Consider the following 21435-nt stretch of genomic DNA (forward strand, 5'->3'; position numbering starts at 1 on the left):
GAATTCATTCAGTAGTTTTAATGAACTTAGAGTCTGGAAAGCATGTTGAAGAATGTATATGGAATATATTTCATGCCACTCTGAGCATCAAAGGAGCCCAATTCCCTTTGTTATTAAGGGGATAAATGTCCTTCCTTCAGTCAGTACCTTGGCAAAAAAACAAAAAACAAAAAAACCTGTTTTCCATTATTGCTGTTATCTACTGCAAAACTCTAAAGAATACAGATTTTCAAGAAGTGTTTCCCGAGCCCAGTCAGCTTCCTGACCTTGTATCTTCACCCTGAACAACTGAGACAAATAGGGGACCCTGAACTGTCACCTTGAAACTCCACCAGGTTCTGTCTCTGTTGGCTACCTCCTTTGACTTGACCCACAGACCCAAGAAAGAAATTGTCATGGCTTGCTTCTAATTCAGGTTGGAGGAAAACCCAAAGACCCCTGGAAGGATATTGAGTTACCTCCAGAAAACAAAAACGGTACCCTGATTTATTAACATATTTATATGCATTAATATATGTCCAGATTAGACCTGGACATTTAAATTCATCCCCAAAAGGATATAGCTTATGCTCTGATACTCTACTCCCACCAACCATTATCAGTAATTTTCAAATTATGGACTGCTCTCTATCAGTAGATAATAAAATCAGCTTACTGGGTTATAGCCAACAATTTTATGTTAATAAAATAGAATAGGAAAATTAGACTTAATCAGTGGTAGTAAGATGAGAGACAGTGTGTGTGTGTGTGTGTGTGTGTGTGTGTGTGTGTGTGTGTGTGTGTGTGTGCGTGTTTGCATGCATAATGTAAAGTGTATTTTTTTACTGTGTGTCACAGTCAAACCAGCATGCAGCACCTGGATATCAACCCCTTACTGGAAAGAGCAGAGAGACAACATGAGCAAAGAACTGGAAAAACAGGTTTCCTTCATGAGCTTCTAAAAGCAAAATGAGGAAGAAATTAAGTCCTCTTGTGGCCCAACAGATGGGCTGGAGCTTCTGGTTACCCTCTCCCCTACTCACATCCCCCACTCCCCCTACCCATTATGGCTCAATCAGAAGCCACATCCCATAAATCTCACAAGAATGAAGAAAAGCTGATTTGTGCTGCACAGATTTGTGCCTCGGACAAAGATACCAATCTGGTGGATGGATTCCCCTTAGCAGTGAAAAAAGAGGCTGAGCGATTTGGAGATCCTATTCCTTGGCACAGTTTTCACTGAGGTCCCCATTCTCTACAAAAATTATTTTCCTTTTCTCCCCAAGGTGTGTTCATGGTAGCTCCCAGTCATGCTTGGCTTCAAATGCACAAAAAATCTAAACAGGAATTAACCAAACCTCCAAACAGTACTGATGTGAACTTTAATGTAAACACTAAGTCATAATCCCACCTTTGTCCCTATATCCCAATACCTCCAAAGTTAAATACAGAGGCAAGGTAGCATAAGAGTTAAGAGATTGGGGCCAAAAGTCAAATTGACCTCAATTGAACCAAGCCCCATCATTTCCTGACCTTGGAAAGTTACTTATGATTATCTAAGACTCAGTTTTCTCACCCATAAAATGGAGGCAATAATATTATAGCACCTATCCCAGAGGATTTAATAAAAATTAAATAAGTGTGTAAAGCATTTATCTCAGTGCCAAGGACATAATGATTATCATGCATCTTCAAGAAATATTATGGCTATTTTTATTATTACAATCATACTCTATTATTTAAAGGCAAAGTTTACTTTCTCCTCAGCCTAGTGACAGAGCAGGAGCATCGCCCTCTTGGACAAACACCAAATTTTAAAGTTCCCCTTGATCAAAAGCCACCTAAATCCAACCCAAAGGACATCAGCCTAATGGCTAATGTCAGCATGACCATAAACTACAAATGACATCTCCAACCAGAAGCATTCCAACCCTAAGACAAACGCCTCCACAACCAGAGACATGCCTGCCCCAAGATAACCTCCCCTCCAACCAGAGACATTCCAACCCCACAATAAACTTCTCCTCCACACAGAAACATTCTGAGCCTGTGATAAACTCTCTCACTCTGAACCCCTAAATACTCTTAGTCTGTAAGAGAGAGTGCTCCTGACCAAATTGGCCAGAAGCCCCTCTCAGGTTTATTCTCCAAAATAAACCTGTCTTTGACTGTTGAGCTGCTTTTCATGTTTCTTTCCTCTTTCTTTAACTCTTACACCTAGCTTGTTTGTTTGGTTGTTGTTTGTTTTGCAATCAATACCAATGGTATAAATTTAAAAGGAAGAGAATAAAGAAATTATATTTTCTGATCAACGTTTGTTGTAAATGATTTATACAGTGATGGGTCCCAAACTAAATTTCCCAGGGAATTCCCTATTTCCTTGCGGGGGTAAAGAGCATCCGAATTATTTGCCCATCAAATGAGTTGCCAAAAGCCAGAAAATCTATGCGTCTGAGAGTTTTCATCTCAAGAGACCCAGGAGCTCGAAATCCTAGCAGTATGAATCATCTCTGTCCAAGTGTATAGAGTCTATTAGCAGAGGGGAGCTCTTGCCTCTGATGGCAATGGATGCCAGCTGCTGCTGAGAAAACAGGAAAGGTAATCCCATGTTTCAGCTTTAACGTGCCTGGTCAATTATGAAAACTGACTCGAAGGGAGAGAAATTTCATCTTGACCCCCTTGGATAATGAACAAGAAGGACAGCCTGGCCTGTGAAGGAAACACCAGAGTGGGGCCAGCTCAGAGAAAATTCAGCCAACATAGCAGTGGAATCATGCTCTTTAAGTGTCAGGCCAGCCTCATAGGTACCACACTTTTTCTAAACACAGGTTTCTCCATTCACAAATTGTTTACTTCAGAAATGACTTTTTCTCCTATAAATGGAATTCCTTTGTCTGAGAACCACATATGCAAGAAACAAGGACGAAGGAAGAGCCATCTAAACTAGCAGGTCAGTTACATTCATTCATTCATTCATTCACCTGCCCCAGCATATCCATCCTACAGGTTTACTAGGGTAACAATAGGGGTATGGATGAGGCAACAGGGATGTACAGAGAAAGAAAGTGCTTAGAGTGAGTTGTATAGCTTAAATGCTCATATTAGAAAAGATGGAAGGTTTAAAATCAATGCCCTACGTTTCACCTTAAGAAGTTAGAAAATGAAGAGCAAATTAAACCCAAAATTAGTAGAAGAAAGGAAATAATAAACACAAAAGCAGAGCACAATAAAGCATAACACAATCAACAGAAAAAGTTAACAAGGACAGAAGATTTTTAAAAACATTAATAAAAGTAATAAACAAGTAGCAAGCTTGATCAAGAAATAAGAGAAGGCACAAATTACTAATGTCCCGAATGAAAAAGAGATATTGCAGATCTTACAGATATTAAAAAGATGGCAAGCAACATTATGTCAATGAATTTCACTACTTAGATGAAATGAACAAATTCCTTGAAAAACCACAACTTAACCAAGAATGACTCAACAAGAAATAGAAACTCTGAATATCCCTATACCTATTAAGGCAGAGGTTATCCACATGCAGCTCCAGCAGAAAGGCAGCATCAGCAACACCTGCGAACTTTTTGAAATGTAAATCCACAGCTCTCACTCTGACCTACCAAATCACAACTTTAGAGTGGGTGGGGTGGGGGTCACAGCAATTTGTGTTTTAACAGACCTTGCTGGTAATTCTGATACCATTTGAGAACTGTTTCAATACTATCTTCCTACAAAGAAAGACAGATCTAGATGGTTTCACTGATGCATTCTATCAATTACGTAAGAAAGAAATCATACCAGCCTTACAAAAACTGAGAAAATTTAAAAAGGGGGGATCACATCTCATCATTTACTGTCAATCTCTACTCTTTTATGGAAGTCGTAGGAGTCTTTATTTTCCCTCTGATTCTTATTTTAAAGTGATTTGTGGTTTCTTTGAAATGGGCCATTCTGACAGACAAGTGGTCCACATAGCCCAAATGGCCACACTGCATGTTCTCAAGTAGAGAAAGGTCTTTATTAGGTGCTTTCTGTCTTTTGCTTGCAGCCCTTAGGGGAGTGATAATCTAGTTCACTATAAGGTAACTAAGGCAGGGAGTTGCCCCTCACCCACAAGGATACCCACAGCATAGCAATCCTTCCCTTCTCTTGCATACAAACCTCACTCAAGCCAGAGCAGGGACTGGGACTCAGATAACAAAAGCGGTGATAAAAATGAACTATCTGCTCATAGTATTCCTTCTAAATAAAACACCCGTACCACCTTTCCACATCTGGCTGTTTTTCTTACTCATCCTTAAGCCTCAGGTGTCATCTACAGAAAGACTTTTCTGAACCCCCAAACTAAGCAGATGTAACTAAATCTTTACATCTTTATCCAAGAACTTAATATTGAAATTCGCTATGACTTTGTACCTCTGTCAAATAACTTATATTGAAATTACCTGTCTGGGTCCTAGACCTCTCCAATTATGTCATTAGCTCCTTGAGGGTAGAAACCACATTTCATTTTTTGTTTTGGTTTTGGTTTAATGTCTCTCAGTGCTTGACTACTAATTGCATAGTTCCACTCAGTAAACCTGTAGTGAAATGAAGAGTCTGAGAGTGGAGTCAGGTCAAAATTTACCTCCATAAATAAAATACACTCAACTCAAAACATTCAGTATGACTTATTTTTAAAATAAATACTTTCAATTTGTTCAATCTCTCAGTAGTATTATTAATGCAAACCACATGGACTGACTTTCATTTTGCAAATCTCACCTACCCCTTTTAAATATATGGTGGAAACATAAGGTCCCTGCCCACAGATCTATGCATTGCAGAGCCTACTAGAAGATAAATACAGGGATCAAAAGAATAACAGTAGTAGGTGACACCTAGAATCTTAGGATAAAAGGGTTGGATTTCTTCTTTTAGCCTCTTTATGCAGACCTGCAAGTTTTGCCTTCACAGCCTTGCAGATCATCCTGAAGCATGAGACACAGATTCTCCCACCTCCGCCTACTGCAGACCCCATTCCAACAAATCCTCCAATAAATGAGATCCTGAAGAATTAATCTCCTGCACAAGCAGAATAAGTGCCTGAGGGAGGCCAAGTTTTGCAGAGAGTTAATTATGATGAAGGAAGACATTCTGTGGCCACTAATTTTTATTGGGAGGGCAGGCATTATATTAACAGCTAGTATATATATCTAGAATTTGGCCATATAGCATACACACATTGTCTCATTTACTTATCACAACCCTTTGAATTAGGTACCATTAGTAAGCCCCACCCTGAGAATAAGCTTAACTGGCTGAAAAATCACAGAGTTTAAGTGGTGGAAAATGGATTTAAATTTACATCTCTCAGACCCCAAAATCCATGCTCTGAATGCTAGTGATAGATTGCCTTGTTTACAGACTTCTGGTATAATTATGCTCCTACAATGTTCCACCCAAGCCAATGGCAAAAGTAAGTCACTGATATCAAAGAGGGGGGATCATCTACCCCATGAATCTGAAGACAAAAAGCACCCTTTAAACATGATTCATCTTCGACACAAGAGACTAATTTAAGAAACATTTCTTTCTATTCAAAATAATGATGCTAAATGGGAAGCGATTTAAGCTTTACAATGGCTTCATCAGAATCTCATCTGTCAGATCTCAAAATCATGCTCCCAGAACATGTTTCTCAATAGAATGAATCAGCAGGAAAGAAAAGCAGATGTAAAGCAAACAGGTGAAAGTATGAAGTTAGCAATAACTGTGCTCATGGGCCACCACCATCAGCATCACCACCATCATCCTCATCACCAGTATTATATTGTTATTATTAAGTAGCTTCATTCCCAAACAGTAACATTATGTCCTCTGAAGGAATGGGGCTTCTGTTTACCCAGCAAACAGGCACTGTTTGCATTACCTTAAGGGTTAACCTACTTTCTTGATAATGGGTCATGAGTGAGTAGGGGTGATCAGTAAAGATAGTACTATTACAAACAACAGAGCACACTTGTAGTTACTAAAATTATCCAAAAAATCATGGCAAAATTATCAAAGATGTAGGATTATGAATTTGGTATGACAGCAGAAGGATGATTGCACATCTCACAGTCCATATTGCTCACATCGGGTTCTCACATGCTTTAATTGCAGTGCTAATTCTGAGAACTCTTGATTATGATCTAATGGTGGAACACATCTGAAAGATTAAAGAACTGATTGTAGAAAAGTCAACACAAAGTCCTCCATTTATATACATACCAGAGTGCAGGACAACGGGGACGACCCTGTCCCCTGGTGGCAGAGCAATGCGATTCAGAAACTTGCAGCAGGAAGGAACTTGCCTGTGACTCCACATTCAGCCATGCTTTCAGAAGCACTGGACTTTTATCAATTTCTAGGGATATTTGTGTTGTCAGGGTATACTAAGTAGGAATCTATTCCCATTTATACTGTGATTTGCTTTGTACCTACTAATTTTCACTAAAATCACTATTATAATTTACTGTCTCTACCCCCACAAGTAAGGGATGGAACTTCATTTCCCAGTAAATATATTTTGTTTTATTGCCTCCTAGGTAACAATGTGCAACAATACCAAAGTGTTTCATTTAAGACCTGTGATTTTGTGCTTTTCAGGACTAGTAAAATACAATAGCATGCGGAACTTATGATTTCTAATTTGTTTCAGAACGTAGCATACTGTGTTTATATAAGCCACACAATATTAACCCTTCAAGACAACTTTAAAATCTCTTTCAAAGCATGATTAAAAGTACCTCTAAAAATTTTCCTTGTGAAATGTAAATGTATCTAATACACCTATAAAATCTTGTCAGCTACATTTATGAAACGTAAGTCATAAATTTACTACATAAACAACAATAAGTCAAAATAGTAACATTGATAACAATTGCTAAAATGTTCTTTACACTTACTAAAAGCCAGGATATACACTTAACACTTTTAATCTTTATCTCTTTTAACCCTTACAACAAACCCACAAGGTAAGTATGTTATTCTCTTTTTAAAGAAGAAGGTAAAGCTTAGAACTATGTACCTCAACATTGGCACTCTAACATTTTGGATAATCCTTTGTTGTGGTGGAAATGTTCCATGTACTATAGGCTATTTAGCAGTATCCATGGTCTCTATTCACTTGATACCAGTAATATACCCTATATCCAGAAGTGACAACCAAAAACTGTCTGTAGACATTGCCAAATATCCTCGTAGGGCCAAATCAGCCAAATCACCCCCAGTCGAGAACCACTGGCTTAGAGAAATAAAGTAACTTACTAAAGGTCATATGCTTAGAATATAATTGACCAGAAGCCAGGCATTCTGACACAAGAATGTATACTCTCAATCAATGAAATACAGTGCTGTTTACTCTGTGATAGTTTAAAGAACATAAATTTTCCTCAAAATAGAAAACTAAAAATGAAGACAAACTGTAAATGCCTTCCTGTAGAAAGATATTCTATGGCCACAAGAGACTGTGCCCTTCCAAAATTTTCCTTTCCTAATTAAGGTCCATGTCCCAATGCCTATTGCCCTTATGTAGCTTGATCTCCTGCCCCACCTACCCCGATCTTCTTTAAGTCCTATTTCATGTGCCCCAAAAGACAGTCACCAATCCCTTGTTAAGGCTGATTCCACGCTTTAGTAAATAAGATCCAGCCTCTGCCTCACAGAGCCCCTGAAGAACAAGACCTGTCTGCTTCCTACCTGTTCCCTTAGATGACCCAAGACTTCCACGTGTATCATCTCAAAGTGTAAGCCTTCTGCACAGTGGTCACTGAATTCTGGTACTGAAGTCCCAAGACTTCAGTGACTAAGGACTTTCCACACACCAAAGACTTCCTATGTGCCTCACATAGACTATTTCATTCCAGCCTCACAAGAACCCTAGGAAGCAAATACTATTTCCATTTACCAAAAGAAACAGATTCCAGTAGGCAGGGGAAACCCACACAAGCATTTCACCAGGTTCACGACAGGACTCAGATTTCAACCCAAGTATGGACAACTCCAAACCCCTGCTCTGTATTCCAATCCTATACTCTTCCAATTTCATGGCAGGGCAAAGACTACAGACACACCCTTCCAAAGCATGTTCTCATCTTGCCATACTCCCTCCAGCTTGCTTGGAAGTTCATCATTCCAGTCCCCTCTCCTCGACATCCCAAATTTATGAGAATAAACAAAGCAGAGCTGAGTGTGACTTCACTTGTGGAATAGAAAAGGGAAAAATTCAGGCAGTGACCTCACGAACTTTGAAAAGGCAGTATCATATTAAATCAGAGGATAGAAAAATACAGAACATGTTTTCTCTTATCCGATTCTATTTTTGTTATTTACTTTTTTTATGCATAAAGAGTTATGTATTCATGTATGACTGATCACATCGCTTCAAAGCACTTTAGCTGTTAAGTATGAAAATAGACGATTTTGAAAAAAGAACCTGGTGGTGGAGGTGAGGATTTTTCCCTTTCAATCACATTACTTAAATATAGCTTGTTGTTTTTTTGTTAAGTCTTCATTAAACTTTCCTGAGAGCTTCAACTTTTAGGTTAAGGCCAAATACGAAAACTTTCAAACATAAAATGTCTGAAGAGAAAAGAACAATTGGCAGAGTAGGGAAATGAACTACCAAAGGCAGATCTTTTTGACGTTGATTTATTCAGCTTTAAGCTGCTTCATTTGGGGAAGAAAAAAAAGGAGGGGCTCCACAGCTGTAAAAATCTATAAAGCCAGGCTGAGCACAGTGGCTCATGCCTATGATCCCAGCACTTTGAAAAGCCAAGGCGGGTGGATCACTTGAGGTCAGGAGTTTGAGACCAGCCTGGCCAACATAGTAAAACCCCATCTCTATTAAAAATACAAGAAGTAGCTGGGCATGATGGCATGCACCTGTAATCTCAGCTACTCAGGAAGCTGAGACAGGAGAATCGCTTGAACTGGGGAGGCAGAGGTTGCAGTGAGCTGAGATCTTGCCTCTGCACTCCAGCCTGGGCAATGGAGAAAGACTCCATTAAAAACAAAAACAGAAAACAAACAAAAAAACTATAAAGCCAAAGGGATAGAAAGAACTCAAGAAACTTTCAGTGTCTGAAAGGCCTGCCTTTAAACCCTGGCCCGACCATTTGTCTGCTCATTTGAGTTACCTCAGTTGAGTTACCTCTTTTCCATGACTTCCTTTTCTGTAAAACAGGATCATTGTGAAGATCAAATGAGAAAATGCATGTAAAGCACCTGGCACACTGTAGACACACAATAGATTTCAATCAGTAGGGGGCCCTCTGGACATACCTATGTGCTTGCCAAAGTTTGTGCTTTAGCAATACTTTTAATGTCCCATGATTACTTCTCATTAATTAAGTGAATTTAGAAGTATTATAAACCAACGATAATCTGGCTAGGGGCTAAAGGACAATATATATGGGGTACAGACTATGTCACCTGCCCAGTGATCTCTGTGCTAACTGGCAGCTTTGTTCTTTTCTGGTGATTCAGTTAAAGAGCAGAGAGTGCCCGCCATCACTGCAGATGTTGTTCAGTGACCTAGACTTCCTCCCGGAAGGACCTCAGTAACTGGAACCAGAGAATACTGTTTTTGAGCCAAAGACCATATTCGTTCTCAGATTGAATCTCATCTCTTTACAGACAAGGACACTGAACCAGAGAGGAGCAATTCGGCACAGCTAAATGTGACAGAACACAAACACGATTCTTAATCTTACCTCTTTACCAGTGGTTCTCAACTAGAGGTGATTTTGACATACACGGGACATTTTTGGTTGCCACAACTAGGGGAAGATGAGATGTTACTGGCATCTAGTGGGCAGAGGCCAGGGATACTGCCAAACATCCTATAATGCACAGGACAGCCCCTACAGCAAAAGCATCAATAGTGCCATGGTTAAGAAATGCTCACCTACTCCATTGGACCAGTGTCTCCAGGGAATCTGAAATCTGCCTTTAAAGCTGCTGCTGCTGGAAGTTGAACTTGGCCCCAGCATGGTGGCCCTCACTAATGACTGATTCAACGCTGTCAATTGTGCCTCTTAGCATTGAAAGCCACCAGGTTTGGGAAGGATTTAGAGATTTGCCTCCTCAGGTAACTTAAAGTCTGGACATAACTTTTGAAGCACCCTGATATGCCTGGGCATAAGTGCTATTGACAGTCCTGAAAATGCACTTCGGTCTTATTAGGCAATCTAAGAAACTTACTCTCAAAACCATTTTGGCAAAACACCGCCGAACAGCCAAATGATGCACAACCACACAGATACCTGAATATCAAATATTCAGAATGATCCACCCTGAGCAAATACATCTGATACTGTACTGAGCACCTCCAGGATTAATGGCTTGAGTAGAGGAAACACAGAGATTGAGGCACTGATTAAAGCTAAAATATCTCAGTGTTTCCACCCAAAGCTTGAGTTCCATGTTGCAGGGACTAAAAAAAGAAAAGAAAGGCAGAGTCAATGATTTAAGCAATTATGTACTTACTGATTCTTGCCATGCATGCCATCTGTCTTGCTGACCTCACAGGCCTCTACACCGGCCAGTGTGAGGGTCAAATGAGAGTCTACGTGTGGGAGTATGCAGTGAACTGCAAAGCCATTTGAAAGTATGAGTCACAATCCAAACTTATTTACCCACAGTTCCACCTAGTAACTATGACGTTAGTTCTGACCCATGATAGAAATATATGAAGGATCCCAATCTGATTTATTCATAAAATCAATGCACATTTAATAAAGATCTGTCATGCCCAATGCTTTTGGGGAGCATATTCCCCACTTAAAAAAATCAGTGATGCCACAAGGAATGACATGCACCCCACTAACTCTTATACAGAATTAGAGAAGCAGGAACTCTTTTAGGTGGAAATACCTAAGAAGTTTCCATTGAAAGGGATGGTCTTTGAATTGGATCTTGAAGAAAAGATGGGATTTCAACAGATAAAAATGAGAACATTTAGAGTACTGGAAAGAATATGAAAGAAGAAAGGATCATAAAAAAAATCAGGCAAATATGACAGTCAGTAAGGAGTTCAGCTTGACTGGAACTTAGGGTGAATGGAACAAGGTAACAGACAAAGCAGCAAAGTTTAGGTGGAAGCAAGTGTAGGCAGCCTTAAAATCCAAGACAAGAAGATAGGCATTTAATGGCCAACAGGAAGCCAATGGAGATTTGTTGTTATTTTTCAAACACAGAAGGCACAATCAGAGGAGCTGTGGAGAAAGTAATCAGACATAGGTGTGCAGCATGGAGAAGATGAAGAAACCAGAGTAAAGAAAGAGATTAAAGAGGCCACCCAATACTCTAAGAGACAGGTGATGAGACTGGACCAAGATCATGGGAGGGAAAGTAATGTGAAGGAAAAGCCCACAATCTGTTAGGGACCCATTGATCATGGGCAAAGAGGAAGAATAAAAAGTTAAAGTTGAAGAAACACCCAACAGAAGATCATACAAAGGGGCTCAGAAGTTTTGATCCTGGATAAATGGAAGAATGGTAGTAATTATCAGACATAAGGAAGATGGAAGAGAAAAGACGAATGAATTGTGCCTAGATGATCCTCTTGACTCAGAAAATGACAGCTCAATGCCAAGGTCACTCCTGCTACTGGTGTCTAGATACACTACCCAGACGAAGTGCCTGAGCTATTATACTTACTACATCTCAGCACCCTCTCATCCCATGCCTAGTTCCCAGGTGAAAGCCTCTAAATAGCCTTTCTGGGCCTAGATCCTTACACCTGTGCCCTGCCCCCTCCCACCCCCTCCCTTCCCCCCACCAACTCCTGCTGATACATTAGCAAGGTAAGTGAGTGAATGACTGAGTAAGTAGTGAATGAGTGATGGCTGCCTGTACTCTGAACTCTGATCAAAACTATATAGACTCTCCATCATTCCCCTTCCCCCACCCCCAGCCATGTTTTACCTGAAATTGTAGTGCTTGTTGGCCCTTTCTCACATTAACTGCCCCAGGACTTGCACTTGCAGGCTAAGTCTCAGCATCCATCTGTGACTGGGGCTCTAACCAGACCACTGTGGCTGCTATAAAGGCACCCTGATTCAGGTGGCAATCTTGGAATGTAAACTGGACACATTCTCATGGCTGATGCACTTGTTCTTACTACTTAATAATAAGTACTACTTAATAATAATGAGACTGTATTAGTCTCTTACTACTTAATAATAATGAGACTGTATTAGTCATCACAAATGTAGGAAAATATTTGTAAAGGGATTTATCTCTTGGAAGATCCTCTTGTCCCTGATGTTACCACTTAGGCTCTGAAAATCAATACTACTAAGTAAGCAGTAGAATGCAGGATTGGTTGTGCATTAAGTATGCAAAAATGTATGATTTGATTTATCCTGTGTCACCCCTGTTAATTTTCCCAACAAGTTACTTAGCTGCCACTTTTAATTGCAAAGGTAGGGGACAACAGTCTACCAATTCTATTTCAAAGGTGTTGAAAGAACTTCGGAATTAACCAATGGGCCTTAATATATCCTGGGAAGGAAACAGGGGCAGAGTTCAGCAGAAGATGTACCACATCCCATCCTAGGATACAACTGCTTAGCAGGCAGCCTCCCACAGGGTGATAACCACTCACCTTCCCTCCCTTCACACGTGACAATCTATTATTACCAGCAAAGGTGGCTGTTGATGATGACTTATTAGCTATGTCAATTCATGAAGGTTGAACATGGGCAGGCCTGACTAAGGGAATCGTTTGCTGGATTTAATCAATTACTGGGTTCATCAAGTGTGATTACGGAGCCACGTCAAAATCCAAGTGAAATAACACATTAGACATTCATGGAAAAAAATAACTCCTTGCTTTGCCTTGCCACAGATAGAGGCCACGCTATTATCCATATGTACAATATCCAGGTTATCAATTATCTGCACATGTCTGTATCCTGGGCTGTCTTCTTCCTAATGTCTAGAATATTTTTGAGCCATTTGCCTTTTTTTAAAAAAAAAAAGAAAGCCTAAAAGTCAGCAAAACATACATTTTTAAAATAACTGAAAACATGAAGAAAACAAGAAGGAAAGATTCTGGGCTATCCTATTAGACTTCGGTATGCCCATACTTTCAAGCACCACGAATAATAAACAATACTGGAGGCTCACTTTATAATCTAGTGAGAGAAGAGTATATGATAATGTAAGTATCCTCCCAACAGATCTGATTGTTCCCAATGACCTTCAATACTTATATCTATTATAGCACTTACCACATTTTATTATAATCCCTTTGTTCACCTGTATCTCACCTACAAGCCTGTGTACCTATTAACAGAGGCATTTGTACATATCTTGTTATTTCCAGTATTTACTGAACTATATAGCAATATACTATAGTAAGTATTAAATAAACTTTTGTTAAATGGAAGATTTTTGTAAAGTGCATGTGACTATCAGTATAATATGATTATCAAAAACATGAGAGACACCTTTGTCTAAAGTTAACTACTCACAGAAATATGTCTAGATTTAGAAAATGAATAAATCAGACACAGTAAGAGCTAGAACTTCTACCTAAACTATCTAAACAGTGCTATGATTAATAACAAATAAACAAAAATGTTCATGCTAATGAGGTTTTTCACTACCTGGTATGGCTTTTTTAAGCCACAACTCCAACTCCTAAACATTCTGACCAAAGTATTTCCATAATCCAGACACATGAAAATTGAACGTGTGTCTGTAGAACTCCCTCAGGTTTGTGGATAGGTCTTTAATTTGTGCCTCTATTTCTTAATCCCCTATCATACTGAAATAGGGGTGTGTGTGTGTGTGTGTGTGTGTGTGAGACAGAGAGTGTGTGTGTGTGTGTATGTGTGTGTGTGTGTTGGAAGCACTTCTATCATAGATTCAGCTTGCAACATCAGCTCTGATAGCAATTCCTTTCTTCAAGGGCAGCTCATAAGTATTTGGTTATTTCTAAGTATTTCTCAAAGGTATAAACTTCTGCAAGCCAGACCTGATAACTTGAAGGTGAAGCTCTATTAAAAGAAACCAGATGAGACATTTATGAGTAAGCAGGTTTACAGTGTAATCCTCTCTAGCCGTCAAATTACCATTTCACCACTTCTGCAAATCTCTTGGAATGACTGACCCTCATGAACAAGATTCATTCACAAGCAAAAGGATAGTTCCCCTTAAATATGTGGATTTAAAACCCAATCCAATAAGGTTTTCTGTGCAAGGAGAGGCTTACCTACTACCTATTGATTCCCTTGCTAACCTGATAAGGAGGACTTATGAAATCACTCTTTCTACTGAAATTTGGTCTTGGAAGAGATTAGTATACTCTCCTTAATGCTAGGAGTGAGACTCAGTAAAATCACTATCATCAAACCATTCCCTTGGGCTACCAAAATATGCCTCGTACTTGGTGAAATACTTAAAGAAAGATAACTGCCTCAATTGTGTTGTAGTAGGATGACAATTACTTTGAAAGCTGTGGGTTTTTTTTTTCTTTAACAAGGTTTTGATAGGTAAACAAATACATAAGTGAAATAAAATGAAAGTTAGCAAGAAAAGCGTAAACAAATGTAGATTATTTTTGTATCCTGGGCTGTCTTCTCTTTGATGTCCAAATCAAACCTTTTAATATAACATTCATATCACTTAGTTTTCCTATATTAAGCCACCTACTTTATTTGACTAATTACTAACTCCAGCCAAATAACTGCAGTTAGAATTGAACTCACCAGTTAAGTCCACATTGCTGTGTTTATTCCTACCATGAGAAAGGAATCACAGCTATTCCCAGTCCAAATAAACCATCAAGTAGGCAAGCAAACATTCAAACAGACCATTACTTGACTGGGAGTGTCAAGATATATTTAAAATTGTCTACCATTCATCAAATGAGGAATCCACCTACTCCAAATCTACAGATCCCCAGAGAAGGTCTCAAGCAAGATTATTCTGAAAAAGGCTGAAGGTTTGCTCTATAGATTAAACAAGGCTGGAAATTTTTTAAAACACTTCTTTTATCAAGAGATTTAGTCTATGGTCCATTCTCTTGAATGGGTGGGTTCAGTGATAGCTTGACCAACAAGACACAGCAGAAGTGATGCTGTGCTCACTTCTGGACCCCGGCCATAATTAAGAGACTAGCAGCTTTTAATTCCTGTCTCTTAGAACATTTGACCTAAGAAACCAGACAAGTGCAATTGCCCTGAGACCACCATGTAGTAAGAAGCCCAAGCCAGATGGAAGCACCCTGGAGGACAAAAGCCACGTAAGGAGAGAGGGAGAGAGAAAAAAAAAAATAGAGAGGGAGAGAGCAAGAAACAAAAAGCACCAAGACTCCTAACGTGAGCAAAGATACTATCTTGGAAGTGGAGTCTCCATCCCCAGCAGCCCCAGTTGACACCAGGTGGATCAGATTCAAACCAGCCAGCCAAGTCCTTCCTGAATTCCTGACCTGCAAAATTATGAGCAGAATAAAAGTTATTTTAAACCACTAAGTTGAGGATGGCTTGTAATTCAATGATGGATCAGAAGCACATGGATCTACTTCATATAAAAAATGTATCTCATTAAAAATAGAAGAGCTCAAACTGATCCTCTATTAATTCACACTCTAAATGACTTCAATAAAGCTTGTTCAACATAATTGGTTTATTTTTCATTACAGTGACAAAATAAAAAAAGGCAACAGCATTCACATCAGATATGCAAAAAACACACTTTCAAAACAAAATTGACATTGTAATTTGAACCTTGACAGGTTTGAGCAGCTCTCTTGTAAAACTTCCTCTCACTGTCTAAGTATCTCTCCTTAAAATAAAATTGAGGCAACTTTGAAGCACCTCATACTCCAGGTTAAGTACATGTGAAAATGATAAATTACTTTTTACTACTCAAGACTACTGTGCCCTCTAATCTAAGTGATTAATTTACATCCTGCTCAGTGGTTCACATGCAATTACTACCATGAGTCCAATGAACCTGAACAAGACAGAATTGTTTAGCCATCTGTACAAGCTCTCACTATATTTAGAAAAGTACAGCAATCTCCAGGAAGCTTTCAAGTTTTAGTTCATTTTCCTCTCAATGACTCGTGCACTCTATGCTGCATATCAAATTATAATACCACTCCCTTGGACCCAAGTTTGCTCAACCCACTTTATTTTGTTGTTGTTGTTGTTGTTGTTTTGTTTTGTTTTAGGCTTTTAGCAGCCTGAAGCCATGATTTTTAGTTTCTGTCTATAGTGATAAGAATAAAAGAGGGATGAGGAAGGGGCTTTACTGGCCCAAATAGAAACAGAAACTAAGAACTCATGACTGTATTCTCTCCACTGGACACCCCTGGAGGAGACCATGCAACACAGGAATCTCTACTGTGAGATGATGCTCATTAGAAAAGGTGAGACTAAAGCAGTGATCTTAAAAATGCCATTGTTGAAACCTACTGGCAAGTTTTAATTGCATTAATGATTTTTTTAATCTGCATGTAATCTGTTTAATTCCATAACACCCAAGTCAAGTACAATGAAAGCAGACACAGGCCTTCTAGATTGAATTGTGGGCTTCAATGCTTGGTCAGCAAAAGGTCTAAGTAACTTCATTTCCAAACTCTTCTCAATAAAAAGAATAAATATTACGGAATATAACAACGGAGTCACATTATAATAAATGTGTCCTTAGGCAATATTGACATTGTGTGAAAATCATTAAGTGTACTTACACAAACCCAGATGGTATAGCCTACTACATGCCTAGGCTGTTGGTATAGCCTATTGCTCCTAGGCTACAAACTTGTACAGCATAATACTGCACTTAGTAATGTGGGCAACTGTAACACAATGGTAAGTATGTGGGTATCCAAACATATCTAAACATAGAAAAGCTAACGCATTGTACTACAATGTTACTGCAGCTACTATGTCACTAAGCAATAGGAATTTTTTAGCACCCTTATAATCTTATGGGACCACCTAACTCAAGAAAAGCCTCCTAACATACATGAGGTCTACACCTCTAGATAAGCCTAAGACAATATGCTTACTAAAAGCTTATGAAAGCTCTTCCTAAGAAAGCATCCATGATCAGCTGGACCTTTAGAATCCCAACTTTGATGGAGAGTCATAGCTAAGTTTAAAGAATAAAGATGGAGGTTGGAAGTAGCAAGAGATGACGCTGGAGAAATAAAAGAGGTCATGGGAGACCGTCTGTGCCATTATTGTCCAATCAAATTTGTGAAAACAAATCATTGTAAAAAACAGAAAGCAGTGTATACAAGATGAACCAATGAATGAACAACATGAGGTGATGAACATGTTAATTTGCTTGACTGTAATGATTTCACTATGTGTATGTATATATATATATACACATGAAAAAATATCATACACTTTAGATATATATAATTTTTAAAAGATGAACAAATGAATAAATTCCACGAGGAAGTACATGACATTTCCTAAGCTCATTTCATTATTCTATCATTAGAGAACCCACTCACCCTCTCCATAGTCACAACCTGTATGCATGCTCAAATACACATGCTGCTCCACCAAGTCAGCAAACTACAGCTGTCAATGGGTCCTGTAATGGGGAATGAAAATCGCATATGCACTGAAAAATGGGCTTCCCATTGGACCTCGGAGGCCATGCACTCAAAAACCTGGTGAGTTATTTTTGAACTATAAATACAGAAGATTTAAGTCCAACATTTAATAGCCACATAGGTTAGGGCCAGTGACCACCTGATCCCTCATGGCTCCTTATGCCAAAGAGTCTGCAAAGCACAGCCCAGAGGCAGGCTGGGCACATGAGGGATGATGACAGATGTCATTCTAGTTAAAATTACCCTTTCCACAGTCAAATCGAAAGACTGCCACTGCCCTTAAAGGAATCTGTGCCTGTGCTTTGAGCTCAACAGCATTTTGTCAGCAAATCAGGCAAAGGATATTCTGAGACAAAGGAGAATTCAGATACTAAACATGTATATAAAGACCGCTTTGGGCTCCCCATCCATAAACCTTCAGCCCCCGCCAGCCCAATCACTCTCTGGTCAAGGTTTTAGGAAAATCACTAGACAGCACGGCAGTAACAAGCTTTTGAGCCCACAGGATCTACTCTCTTGTGAAGGCATCCACCTACTGTGCCTCACTAGATGCCTGCAATCAATTTTTAATTACAGCAGCAGTCACGATCGGAGATAAAGCACGCAACATGCTGAGAAAGAACCAAAAGCCTGTTTATTACAGTTCCAGTCCACCATGAGCCAGACTTGTGAAGAGCTGGGCCACAAATGAATCAACCAGTTGCAGCTCAGAAAGATGTTCTTACCTCTGGGACGTTTTCTTATATTTCCTCCTGTAAGAAAAGGCATAAACATATATCAGAAAAGGGCTGTGGCAGGCAGTGGGTAAGAAAGGGATTACTTCAGTGGGGATGGGCATGGAGGTCAACACTTCTTAGGGGGGTTTCTCTGTGAAGCTTATGGGTTTCAAAGCTTAGTTAAAAGTTTGGGAATGCTGTGTTATATTGTAGTCAGAAGTACAGAACCTAAGCCTTTAGTAAAAAATAGCATCCCAAGAGCTCAGTGGCTCTGCTCCCATGTTCTTCCCTTTTCCTTTTGAAGGTTCCGTGGCATTTTAGTTGAGGTCAGGCTTTAAAGACCACAAAATCTAGGTTCAAACCTCAGTCCTTCCTTTACCAGGTTCATGAGGTTCTTACAGAGTAAATGGACACAAACTTACAAAACACTTCTTTTATCTGGCACATATTAAATGGGTTAAATGGTGAATAATGATCAGTTATTTATGTTGTCACTATCGTTACTATTATCCCCAACATCTAGCACTGAGGTCCCTTTAAGGATGTGCCTTTTTAAATGTAAATGTGCAATCATGTGGCTAAACTATGAGATAAGACATAAGGTCTTCAAAAAAAGAAGAAGTGAGGAAGGGGACAATGAGAAAGTCTAGAGGCAAATGTTGAGAACCAGCATTAGGAACCATCCCCAGGAAGCAGAAGAGACCCAGTTCCAGCCCACCTCTGCTATTTACAGTCATTTAGCCTTGGGCAAATCTTGTGCATCAGGCTTCTTAATCTATCACATGAAGCTAGTAACATCTGCTCTGACCATCTCACCTAGGTCAGAGTGGCAGACAAGGGGAAAATGGCCATAAAATGTATGTTGTCCCAATATCCCAACGTTCTTCATGTGTGTGTCAATTTTTGTAGACTCTGAAGACCCTTAAAAGAGTTTCAATAGGCTCAGCACTGGAGGGGATTAGAGGAGAGGAAGTGCTAAGGAAAGAAAATCCATCTCCTTGTAGCATATCCGGGAAGTACAATGTTTCCCAGTTGACCTTAGTTCCACACCAGCATTTCCATTACAGTCACTGTACCCAGGAAGCAAACCACTGGTTTGCTAATGGAGAGTGGTGCACCATATTTTTTTGTAAACTAAAGAGGTTTCAAATTGAGAATCACTAGGACCTGTTACATCTCTGTTAAAATGAAATCACACAGGGCAGTGTCAGGTGTGTAAAGCAGCAAGTAACACAGAACCTACAGTGTGGTCTTGACTAGATATGTAGTGATATCTATTTACCTGAAAGGAGACACACCAGAATGACAACTATGACTCCAGGGTAGTACGATGACAAATCACTCCTTTTTAGTTTTATGAATTTTCCAAATTTTCTTTAAAGAGTGAGCATAACAGAAAAAAATATTAAAATATGGATACACCTATATAGTTACATATAAAGGTATATACAAATATAGGACTATATAGAGATATTTCCATGTTTCAATTATATCACATATAATAGGGAGGAAAGTTGACTAACAGTAGATTAAGGCTTGGCCTTTGAAGCAAACTATCTATGTTCCAATCTTGGCTCTAGCACTTAGCTTTACAATGCTGGACTAGTTATTAAATCCCCCTGAACCTCAGTCTCTTTGCATATAAAGTGGGAAGAATCTGAGCCCCTCTTCTGAGACCTTGTTATGAGAAATAAATGAGATAATTCACCTGAACATCAGCTCCCCAAGGGCAAGTTCTTTGTGTGGTTTACCTCATACTCTCCCCAAAACTATGATGTATGTGCACTGATCAATCACTCTCTCGCACCTGGACCCTGTCACCAATGACAGCTCACACTTTCCAGGCAGCAGCCAAGGGCAGAGGCTTCACCTTCAGCCATGGAGCATAGTGAGCTGTGGGTGTGACCTGTGCCCTTGGACTCATTAGCACGGCAGTCTAACAAACTGATCTAAGGCACAACTGGCAAGACGAAAAAATAACCCATTGAGCGTATACAGGGACCAAAGGCAAGGAGGCAGTTGGAAAAGAAGAATGCCCCTAGCTTCTACTCAGAAGCCTAACTAATCCTATCAGCAGACAGTATCTTCAGAGGTCAGAAGAAGACAGCCCTTGCTATTGGTTTCCATAGAATTCTCCCAATACTTGCCAAAGAAATCTATAAAGGCACTGCTGGGAGTTCTGAAAGAATCAAAGATAAACAAAAATAAGAAAAGCTTCATTTTCAGCACCTACTAGCAATAAGCACTTAATATACTTTGCTAATCCTCATAACTCTGTAGGATCCCCTCTCTGAAAGAGCGCAAATTCTAAAAAGGAAGTTAAGATATGCACCTAAAGTGTTATTTTAACAACAAATACAAGGGATGCTTTGTGAAAGAGGTAGTCTTGATTGATGGGTGAAATGTCAGCAGGAAGAAATATGGAAGTATACAGCAAGCAGAAACAGAGGGCATGCCTCATGGTCTCAAACCAGTCCAGCAAGCAGGGACTATAGAGTGAGGTAGCAGGAAATAAGGCTGGCAAGTGCTAAGGACAGAGTTAAGCGGGAAGAGTAATAAAATTTATATTTTAGAAAAAGATGATACCCAGGGGGAGTGTCACCTCTTGTGGGAAGCCGCATTACACATCCTCTTCTGTGCTCCCACAGCATGCTGAAACCTCTCTGACACCGTTCTCCATGGCATTGCATTGTCTCATGTCTGTGATTTTGTGGAAAGGCAACAGGGCTCTGGAGTGTGATAGACCTGGCTCAAAACCTGACTTCACCCACACTAGCTATGAGACCTCAGGCAAGCTCTGTGCTAAATCAAGCTTTCATTTCTGCATCTATGAAATGGATGAGATGATCTCAAATGAGATAGTGTATTAAATCTGTCATGGAGTGTGCCTGCCATGCAACAGGCATTCTAAGATTTTTAGGCCCCTTGGTCCCTAGTTCTGAGCTTCTTGAGGTCAGAGGTCTGTCATATGCATCTCTATATCTATCCCAAGGGCATGCACGTTAACTGGCACATGGTTGGCTAAATAAATGAACTATTTGCAACTGTCACCCATACACATCAAAAGACAGGTTGTGCATCTGGTAGACCCAAAGAAAGACAGACCAGAAGTCTGATTTTCAG

General features: G+C 39.6%; 1 protein-coding gene across 17 annotated transcripts in view; it reads right to left on the bottom strand.

The window, feature by feature from the left end:
* The window catches only part of PDE1C (phosphodiesterase 1C), a 703814-nt gene that overhangs the window by 420727 nt on the left and 261652 nt on the right, over positions 1–21435 (bottom strand). For 12 of the 17 annotated variants that reach the window (XM_063708451.1, XM_063708449.1, XM_019031538.4 and 9 more), the window contains one exon: positions 18322–18348. The exons of the other annotated variants lie outside the window; for them this stretch is intronic. In XM_063708451.1, coding sequence (XP_063564521.1) covers positions 18322–18348 — 27 coding nt within the window. The remainder of the gene's footprint in view (positions 1–18321; positions 18349–21435) is intronic. 17 annotated transcript variants of the gene reach the window in all.

The sequence above is a fragment of the Gorilla gorilla genome, chromosome 6, assembly GCF_029281585.2.
Source record: "Gorilla gorilla gorilla isolate KB3781 chromosome 6, NHGRI_mGorGor1-v2.1_pri, whole genome shotgun sequence".
In the NCBI taxonomy this organism is placed as follows: Eukaryota; Metazoa; Chordata; class Mammalia; order Primates; family Hominidae; genus Gorilla; species Gorilla gorilla.